This window comes from Punica granatum, chromosome 5 (assembly GCF_007655135.1).
Source record: "Punica granatum isolate Tunisia-2019 chromosome 5, ASM765513v2, whole genome shotgun sequence".
Classification (NCBI taxonomy): domain Eukaryota; kingdom Viridiplantae; phylum Streptophyta; class Magnoliopsida; order Myrtales; family Lythraceae; genus Punica; species Punica granatum.
This window is the reverse complement of record NC_045131.1, coordinates 27,428,651-27,439,018: the sequence shown is the minus strand read 5'-3', so window position 1 is coordinate 27,439,018 and position 10,368 is coordinate 27,428,651. Positions and strand designations below refer to the sequence as shown.

Here is a 10,368-nt window from a genome sequence, read left to right as displayed (position 1 = left end):
AAAATAAAATAAAAGAGTTGAAGAATAATTTTTTTTACATTTAATATTATTCTTCTCCCTCCCTTTTCATTCATGTGTCGACCTCACCTTACTTTACTATCTCATCTCGCACATCCAAAGCCCACATCAAAATAATTTTGTTTCTTTTTCACATTTAGTCTCCAATTGTTAATTTTTATTTTCTTACTTTTAATTTTTTTTTGATAGGTTACTTTTAATTTTGTTCTTCCTCTTCCAATTCAATATCCATCCATGAGCCTTTTGACATAAATCATTATAGTCGGCCAGCGGCACATGCGGGTAGAATCAACAGATACATTATTTGACTTTAATATATCTGAGTAATAAATGGTTTTCTATTAACTTATAAAGTTAATAAATGTAGTTAATGTTTTACTAATTTGTATGCCTTTTAAAGTGTATTAACGTACAGAGGCTATCCTTATCGAAAAAAAAACCTTACCGGAAAAAAAAAACTGTAGAGGCTATGTACATCTATTAAATTGAGTTTGAAATTTCTATTTTTCAAAGAATAAAACTTTTACAAGTTAGCGCCTAAGAATAAACTTGATCGCTTAAAATCTTAGTCAATTTCTATACCACAAAAAAAAAATCAATTTAGGGACTAATGACATTCGCTGACAATCTCTACTACATTATTGGGATTACCAATGTCCTCAAAGGGCACCGATAATCTCAAAGGGATGCCGGTGACCTCAGAGGGGAGGGAGTGGGGGCCGCCTGCGGATGCCCCACCCTCTCATTGTGGACTCTTCCCCTGAGTCTAGCATACTTCCTTTACTTTTTTTATTTAAATGAAAGTATTTAATTAATGTCGTAGAGTATGTGAAGGACTGAGTTATGAGAAACTAAGGATTTGGTAATTTGACATATTTTAGCTGTGATGTTAATCCTTCCAATTGTCTTACAATTCTATATTATATATAGATTTTGCTTATTAAAGATTACTTTTTTCATTTATCGTACCTAATACTGTTCAACGATCATTTCCTTAGCCCCGAGAGTTGCAGCCCAACACAAACGCAAGGGCCTTACTTCTACTTATATATACATATCGGACATAGGTTAAAATTTTTTAGAGTTTATTATGTCGATAGAAATTTGAGCTTCTACTTTTCATTCATCAAATACACATCCTTGAGAGAGGTGTTTTTTTTTTCCTGGCTGAAAACATCTATAAGAGTGCTTGAAGAGCTTTTATAGTCTCTCTTCTATTATCTCTCTCTCTCTCTCTCTCTGTTTGTTCCCCCGCACTTTGAGCAACAATCTGCTATTTATATAGTCTCTTTTAATAAGTTATAGGGCCTTGAGATAAAAATTATTTGTTGGTTATATAGCCGAAAAAATTATCTGTTTGTTACAGTAAGACCACCCAATTTTTTTGGGACCTTGAACTTTGAAGCGTAGGGGCTGACAAAAGCATTATTTGGAAAGTACAATAATACCTCTCTTTTTTTGGTAGAAAGATTAATACCTCTCAATCAATATGGATTGATTTAAATGTTTTAATACTCATTATCCTTAAACAAAAACTAGGATTCGAGTATTGTGAATTGAGAAAATTCTTGATTGGTTGAAAAAGATTTTTCCTTGATGAACCGATCCATCTCTAATTGAATCAAGTATAGTTCGTTGGACTTCTCAATATCAAGGTACTTACCGAAAATAAAAAAAAAACCTCTCTTTCACCAATTAATATATGATATGCAAATTAACTTAATAATTATACTCCATTATTATTTCAACCATTATTTCAACAGACACATTAATATAAAGAAAACTCTTTAGATAATTTAAAGTTCATTGAACAAAATGGAGCTCCTTTAATTAAGAAGCTTTACAAACACAAAGTAATAATAATACAATTAAAAATAAACGAAAATGAATTATAATCGCGACAATATGGAATTTGAATTATATTCTCTCTGACATTTCACGAAATAGCTTAACTTTCAAGTATATTTATATAGATGGGTTGCTTCATACATCTATGTTCCATTCGCTCGGTCTCTCTCTATGAATGCCATGTCTATGTTATATTATTAATGGTATAATATTTTACTATTATGTTCATCCACATCAATAATATCAAAGAACAAAGGTTGATAATTTTCTTAGTCATTGCACCTCATTGAAAAATCAGAAATCTCTAACAAAAAAGGGGGAAAAACACAGAGAAGGAATTTATTCGTTGGTTACTTATAAGGGAGAGTTGATCTAACAAAATGAGTTGATTTAGATGGTTCAATGTTTATTTATCTTCAGTAAAGTTTAGAGTTCGAGTCTTGTGAATGAATAAAATCCACGAATAGAATAATTCTATTTCTTAATGAACTGACTTGATACGAATCTGAATTAGTGGGACATTGAATTTCTATACATTAGATGGTACATACCGAAGGGAAAAAAAAAGAAAAAAAGAGTTTATCTTATCCTAAATCTTAGCTGGCCGTCAAAACTTTGCCGTTTCGAGCCTTTCACTCCTTCCCTAAAATTAAGGGGAGGATTACTTGAAACCCATTACAAAAAAAAAAACGACACAAAATCATATAAACAAAGAAAAAACAAAAACAAAAACCGTGTATATTCTGTCCCCCCCCCCCCCCCCCCCCCCCCCCCCCCCCCCCCCCCCCTAATTTTCTCTTTTAAATTTTTTTTAATGATTATTACTAAATCTAGAAAAACTGCCAACAACCTTGCCAACAAACAATTGCCTGCCTCAAGCCCTCTCCTTAAAAAAGCCTCCCCACCTCTGTTCCCACCTTGGGCCCCTCTCTCACCCTTTTTCCAACTAAAGAAAGAGAAAAAGAAACATTCTATTTTCTGTTCTTTGTTCCTCATCACTCTTTATGCTCTTCACGTAATAATTTCTTCTTCTTTTTCTTTATTTTCTAATCAATGTAAATTCCCATTTCAAAATTTTGAAAGTTTCTTCATCCCAAGGTCTAGGCCCTGTACCATAATAGTTCGTGCTTGACCTACTCCTCTTTTCCTCCGTGTATAAGATTTTGATCTTCGGTCCTTCCATCTCGAACCCTGAGAAATCGCGGGCGAGAGGAAGTTGTAATTACCCACCATTTCCTTCTTTTTTGATCTTCTTCTTGTTGTCGTGGTTCGTGCTCGGTTCCCCTGTGTTCTCCTTCTCCTATTCCATTCCCGGTTTCTCTGACCGACTCATGGCCTTGAGGAGCTCTTCTAGTGTCCCGTCATTCTTGTACAGTTGCGGGTCCTGCAAGTCATGCGGATTTGAGGTAAAACTCGCAAAACGAAACATCTATTTTTATGTCTTTTTATGGGCAAAGACCAAATAAGTTTTGCTTGTGCCTACACATATGTTTCACGAAATTTTCCATTCGTATGTTTATCGGCATCTGTCAAATATATTATAATGAGACACAACATAAATGGCATTAACAATATGGATGTACTTAAATGCTTTTCTTCATCCCGGGTTTCGTACGAATGTAAAGTGGCCTTTTTTCCTGAAAATCAACTTATCAGTATGAGAACAACAGATATCAATATCTTCGCCTCACAAAGCAGTTTGATGGGATAAATCTCCAGTTTTCATCAAGATTTATGTTTTCATTGAAGAACGCAGACGGTAATGCCCGTTAGGCATAATTTCCTGCTCTGTAGCATTTTAGAAAGTTAAGGAACTTTCGAGCTTTCGTGGAAGATAACATAATGAATCAATTATGCAGGCAATGAAAGAGGCCGAGATATTCGGGAATCAAAAGGAATGTAAAGGCTCGCAGTCCAACAACTCGAGCAGGTGCTCCAATGACAAGATCCTGACTATGGAGCTCCGTAGAAAAATATCCCTCTTTAGGGACATTATGGACTTACCTCTATGTGACTGGTCGATTTCCATAGATGAGGTACTTTTCTCATGCAACTCGATAATGAAAGCCCTATAATGAATTAATTAAGTTGCTTGTGGCTAATGTTGTCGGGATGATTCCTTTGCTATAGTTGGTGATTGAGACGATGGAGGACCTCCACAAGCTCTATCCTGAAATCATACCGAAAGGACAATTAGAGATGAGAATGGCAGCAACGAAGCAGGTTTGGAAAAGGAAACTTTCGGATTATTGAATATCGAATTTGTTGGAGGAACTGTAATTGATCGCTTTACATGGTTTTGATAGGGACTGGCCTACTTTTGCACTGCTCTCAAGTCTATTGGCGATTCGTGGAAGAAGAATGAAGAATGGATAGACAGAGCCAGTTACAATGCGATTAATGATATAGAGGACAAGGATTTGGATAAAATAGGTATGCTATATATCATCAAAACTTGAGGCACAATTGTATTCCCCATCGGTTTGATCATTTTGTCAATTATGAGAACCTTTTTTCCCTCGTTTTGCAGTTAGGATTGTGTTGGCGACGCTCGATGGACTGATCAGGATAGTTCGAAAGAAGTTTCATATGATGGATGAGGATGAGGATGAAGAGAAGAAGGGTTGCAAGATCGAGAAGAGCGCATTTGACAAGATGGCAGCAGAGTCACTCGTGGGTAACCATAGCCCGTGCCGGTCTCCAGTTACCCCAACCTCGGTTCTTCCCGACCGGCCCAAAGGTCCTCTCATGAAGGAGGCCTCTTATGTACATCCACTTCTTGGGCCGCTCAGAGTTCAGGCACTCGGGAAGTTGAACCCGATTGATGTGAAGCGCCTCGCTCTTTACTCATTCTCTAACCTACAATTTCCAGCCAACAATATTGCAGACTCAAATTGTAAAGCAGTTGAACATACAAAACTAACTAGAGCCGCGACCATCGAGCTAGGCCAAGTTGAGAAAGTCATAAAAGGAAGTATCGGAGATGATGTACATAGCCAGAACATCCCCAAAACTACAATAGCAACAAACATTAGCTTGAAAGAACAGGTGAGAATTGATCAGACATCCGTATCTCCACAGGCATCATCCCCATTACAGCATTCGGCGGTGACACAGAACAAGGCTGGATTGGTAGCACCGCCCCTGCCACCAGAACCAAATAGTTTGCCACCATTGCCTCCTACTCCTCCACCTCCACCGGTAGCACAGCCCCTGCCACCACAACCAAATAACTTGCCACCATCCTCTCCTACTCCACCTCCACCTCCACCGCAATCATCGAACATTGCCAAGGCAAATCCTGCAGTTCCGGTGCCACCACCACCTCCTCCAACACAATCCACTATGCAGGCCGGGCCAATGGCTGTAGCGCCACCACCACCGCCTCCACTACCTGAGCTTCTAAGAGGGCCCTCTCCTCGAGCCCCGCTCCCAATGCCATTACTGAACGGAATGGCTCTGCCTCCCCCACCTCCACTCCCAGGGGCAACAAGAAGTCCGGCTCCACCACCCCAGCCTCCTATGCCACTTGGGAATGGAATGGCTCCACCACCTCCACCACCCCCAGGAGCAGCAAGAGGTCCCCCTCCCCCGCCACCCCCAGGGGTCCCTGGGAAAGGAATGGCTCCGCCTCCACCGCCTCCAGGTTGCGCCGGAAGGTCTTTGCGCCCCAGGCCGAGTACCAAACTCAAGAGGTCAACCCACATCGGTAGCCTCTACAGGCTTCTCAAAGGGAGGGTGGAAGGGTCAAGCCTCAATGGTAAAGCGGCCAATGGACGAAAAGGTTTAGTCGGGGCCCCTGCTGGAGGGAAACAAGGAATGGCTGATGCATTAGCGGAGATGACAAAAAGGCATGTTCTAATACTTTGAAACCATTTTCTTTTCTAAATGAAATCTAACCGTCTTCTCCTTTATCCTTGTCCAGGTCCGCCTACTTTCAACAGATCGAGGAAGATGTTCAGAAGTACACGAAACCAATTACGGAAATGAAAGCTAAGATTAGTTCCTTCCAGACAAAGGACATGGCAGAGCTGCTCAAATTCCACAAGGATATCGAATCTATTCTCGAGAAGCTGACAGACGAATCACAGGCAAGCCAGCTGTATCTATATGTTATTTACTGTATCAATGATCCTTTGTGCTTAGCTAGATCCATATTACTTGAAATATCATGCCCTCGGTTTCTTTTCCGAGACAGGTGCTAGCGAGAATCGAGGGCTTTCCAGGAAAGAAGTTGGAAACAATAAGAACTGCAGCAGCTCTATACCAAAAGCTGGATGCAATAATTGTCGAACTGCACAACTTTAAGATTGAGCCTCCACTAGGGCAGCTCCTCGACAAGGTCGAGCGATATTTCAATAAGGTATTCCCACTCCCATAAAGAATGGCATACGATATTTTCCATTGCAGTAATAAAAAATTAATAGGAAGGGATTTTATTGTACAGATCAAAGGGGAACTTGACAAGCTCGAGCGAGTGAAGGACGAAGAATCCAAGAAGTTTACGAGCCACAACATCCATTTCGACTTCGACATCCTCCTAAGAGTGAAGGAAGCAATCGTCGATGTCTCTTCAAGCTGCATGGAGTTAGCTCTCAAGGTATATCCATGGGACTTTTGACATATCATTTTCGAGCGAAATGGATATTGACAGAATAAGAAGAGATGGACTCACAACTTACTATCTGGACATTATTTTTCTCAGGAAAGGAGAGAAGCGAAGGCAATGGAGGATAAAGAGAAAGGGCCGAAAACCGAAGGACGAAGAAAGGGATGCACGAAGATGCTGTGGAGGGCCTTCCAGTTTGCATTTCGGGTTTATACATTTGCTGGAGGCCACGATGACCGGGCAGACAAGCTTACTAGGGAGCTGGCGCACGAGATTGAGACTGATCCACAACACCAGTAACCGATCTATTACATAAGTACCTAAGAAGTTCTAACCGTATAGGACGGTGTTACCGCTTGACAGACATTGCATGGCATGAGTCTGAGGGAATTGATCATATCTCAAGGTTTTTTTTTTGTTTTTCGCTTTTTTCCGTGTAAATGTTTGACGGGTTCGAGTACATCTATTAAGTATCCTAGGATGCTATATTAAGTACTACTGCATAAAGTGTGTCAAATGCCAAAGAGAGAGAGAGAGAGAGAGAGAATTTCTTATAAAAAAAAACTTGGAAAAAAAAAGACTGAGCTTAGTAACGACCCTTATTATTACTCAGCATCAGATGGCGTATAAAAGACTATTCTTATGTTAAATGATGGACTCTAATGAGTATTTGTTTCATTGCAGTTGTTATTACGATTTCCCCCTTCAAAAGTTGCCCGGGATCTCATTCTCGTGTTTCAGTAGAGAAGAAACACTCAGCCATGGATAGTATTGGTCCCAAATCGAGAGCGATGTCACTGCATAAACCTCCTTCTCACAATTCTGCGTTTCAAATTTTACTATTCAACTTCAACATATTATGGAAAAACCTTTAGCTGGTTAAATATAGAACAAAGCTCAAACTATCGCTGTCGATAGTATGATAATTAATTCAACCAGGTAAATATTTTTTTTCCATATTGTTCTTTTCTTTTTTCGTTAATATGTGCGTGTGTGTGTATATATATATGTTATGTTCCTGAATCATGAGCTCCGTAACTTATGATTTTGCAAATGTAATAATTTTCAAAAGTATTCTACTGTTTGTACATTACCCTTCTAAAAAATAGAAGAAATATTATTTCCATTATTCTAAATTTTGTAGTATCACGTGTAATGCACGTGTCTCCCAACTGATTTATAAAAATAAGTGGTTCGGTCATAATAACAAGATCATTGGGCGGACACATTGACTAAATTACTTACAATCTTATTTTAGTCGAATCTCCAAATACCAAAAAAAGGGGGATTTTTGTAAAAAATGATCATTTGTCCCATGATGATGATGTTAATTAGGAGAATAGCTAGATTGCCAATTGCCATGGACAGTCGAGAAAGAATTCAGAAATCTAGCTAGTAAATTTTAAGCTGCCGTTGGTATTTCATCTTGAAGTACTCTATCGCATCACAAGCACCATAACCTGATGGCGCAAAGTTTAATTAGCAAAAGGCCGACAGTATGGAATTTTGGGTCCCAATGAAATTTTGGGTCATCCGAGCACCCTTGGCGGCCCATGAAAACTTCTAAGCCACGTCATTGAAGTTAACTTGGAGCTTTTTTTTTTTTTTTGGACCCTCAAGGCCCGAAAATATGATCAAGTGCAGCCTGATGAGAGCCACAGACCGAAATCCGAAATCTTCAATGCATGAAGACATATATAATGGTCAAATATATTGTTCAGTTACTGGTCGAAATTGGAAGGCTGGGATGACAAATATATATATATATATATATATGCAGATAATTCTCTGATAAATTAAGAAACATATACTAAAATCAAATTAAATTTTATATATAGCTTTTCAACTAGTTATTAGAAAATATTGGCACTTCAAATCTTTGCCTTCGGGAAGGACCCATATTGGTGGTGGCATGAGTCCCAGCACTCCAGGGCCGGCTAGGTTGAATGGCTCAGCGTGTTTACTCTCGAGATCGAAGACGCCCATGACGATTGCACCAAAAGGTTGATAAGGAGCTCCGATGGGCAAGAGAAGACAATCATCAGCGTAGTAGATGCAGTTTGCTTTGTCCTCTGGGAAATCACGAGTTGAAATGAGCTCCGGCTCATCGTTACCCAAGAAGAGAGCCATGCCGTCGAGTGATTTTAGCTTTGATTACTTCTTTGCAAACCCTTCTATGTTGTTAACCTCGTAAACTTTGAAGTGCGACGTAAAGTGGTACTTTATACAGCCTTTCTCATCTATTTGGCCATTGACTTCAAGAACTTCTCTAAGGTCATCACGGACATCTCTCGGGGTTCCGATACTCCTAAAAGTATAAAACCTTTCAATCCAAAGGAGATGCCCGTCAGGTGTCCCAACGATGTATGCCTTGTGAGATAGACCAGGCCCACGTCGTCTTTCTCGTTCGAATAGGCTTCTCAGAGTAATGCAGACGGAGTTAGATTGGAGTTCAATACTGCACACATCGAGGCACATCAATGATTTTAGAGTCGAAGTGTAAAACTTTCCATTGAAATAGGTTGCTTCTTGATGCCATGTGAATCTATCCTTCCGTGCTACGTGAATCCATGTGCTCCATCCACACTAAACAGGGCAAGGTTTCCGTCATTATGAATGGCGAGAACTTCATAGTTATCCGGAGCTTCATGAGGATCGGCAGAGAGCACTACTTTCGGGATTTCATATTCGTGGTCCAAAAAAAAGCCTCGTTCCCTGATTTCTTCTTCAGTGGAGACTCTACTCACAGGAGGGAGATGGATGGTTGCTCCGGAGAAAGGATCAAAGGGCGTTATAGCCAACTTCTCTTCCGGGAAGATTAACCATCCATGCGAGGATCCGCAATACCTCTTATTAGTAGGGACGTGCAATCGGGAGTTCACAATCCAATTTTCAATCTGCAAAAAAGTTCATAATTTCAGGTGTTATTAGGCATTATTAAATGAAGATGCTAAGGTTTCAAGCGAAATAATTCATATGCATGCGGCTACAACCATAATAAAGTTAATTCATCGATCATCGATCAATGCAATGGTATCAAAATTCCAAAAAAAAAAAAGGGGGAGAGGGGGAGGGGAACAAATAACTTCTTATACTGACTTCGATGTGTCGGGCTGTTGTGCCTGGTAGGGATCAGAAGAATTGGGAAGAAAGGCCTTTTCGGAATTAGAGCCTGATGATCGCGCGAAGCGGAGAACCAGTCCTTGCATACAGCAGCAAAGTGTATATAATCGGAAACTTCCGGCACCAGTCTTTCCAGTATGGAGAGCAGGAGGTCTCTCGGCAGGGTAGCCCAATTGTTGGCCGACTGCTCTATCGTCGAACATTCCTCACCGAGCACAGCACTAATGTAATTGCGACCGATACGGTTCATTGTTTCGAATTCTGGAATAATATAAGCTTTCAACTAAAAGTTTTCGACTAAGGGTTGAGACGGAGCGGCGAGAGCGAGAGGACGTCAGGAAGAATGGGCAGCGAGGCTGAGTATGTGTAACACTGGACTGCATATGGGGATGTACATATGTATATTTTTTTCATCGTAAACCCTGGTATCTAGAAACTCATTTAGACTCCGACTAATCTAGTCAAGCCAGGTCAGACCAATATATATATATTGTTAATACGGATTATAATATATATATATATATATGTATGGATATATATCTAACTAGCTAGCTGTCGAATAAACAGACAATAGAGACAAAGGGAAATTTTTTTTTATCCTTCTTTTTACGTAAATTAAACAATGGAATTCTCCCCACCTCCCCAAAAAAAAAAAAAGAAGCTCTTAATTAGGTAATTTATATCGTGATATCTTCATGTGTATTTATATCTTAATTTATTTAGTTTCAGTCCCGCATCACGTAGTTTCCTCTTTCAACGAGCTAGCCTTC

At 39.7% G+C, this 10,368-nt stretch overlaps 1 protein-coding gene across 1 annotated transcript; it reads left to right on the top strand.

Annotated features, from left to right (window-relative positions):
• The first annotated feature begins 2,771 nt into the window (after positions 1-2,771).
• On the top strand, positions 2,772-7,153 carry LOC116207113 (uncharacterized protein At4g04980). The gene is made up of 9 exons (XM_031539968.1): positions 2,772-3,272; positions 3,726-3,902; positions 3,997-4,089; positions 4,173-4,299; positions 4,397-5,717; positions 5,792-5,957; positions 6,065-6,229; positions 6,314-6,466; positions 6,572-7,153. The coding sequence occupies exons 1-9, from the start codon at positions 3,198-3,200 to the stop codon at positions 6,773-6,775; spliced, it is 2,481 nt and encodes an 826-aa protein (XP_031395828.1). The 5' UTR covers positions 2,772-3,197; the 3' UTR covers positions 6,776-7,153.
• The last annotated feature ends 3,215 nt before the right edge of the window (positions 7,154-10,368 follow it).

Bases quoted from the DNA above. Each gene is read 5' to 3' on its own strand.
- LOC116207113 (XM_031539968.1), top strand. From the start codon at position 3,198: ATGGCCTTGAGGAGCTCTTCTAGTGTCCCGTCATTCTTGTACAGTTGC. The intron at 4,300-4,396 runs GTATGCTATATA...CTCGTTTTGCAG, and splicing joins CAAGGATTTGGATAAAATAG to TTAGGATTGTGTTGGCGACG. The intron at 6,467-6,571 runs GTATATCCATGG...TATTTTTCTCAG, and splicing joins GCATGGAGTTAGCTCTCAAG to GAAAGGAGAGAAGCGAAGGC.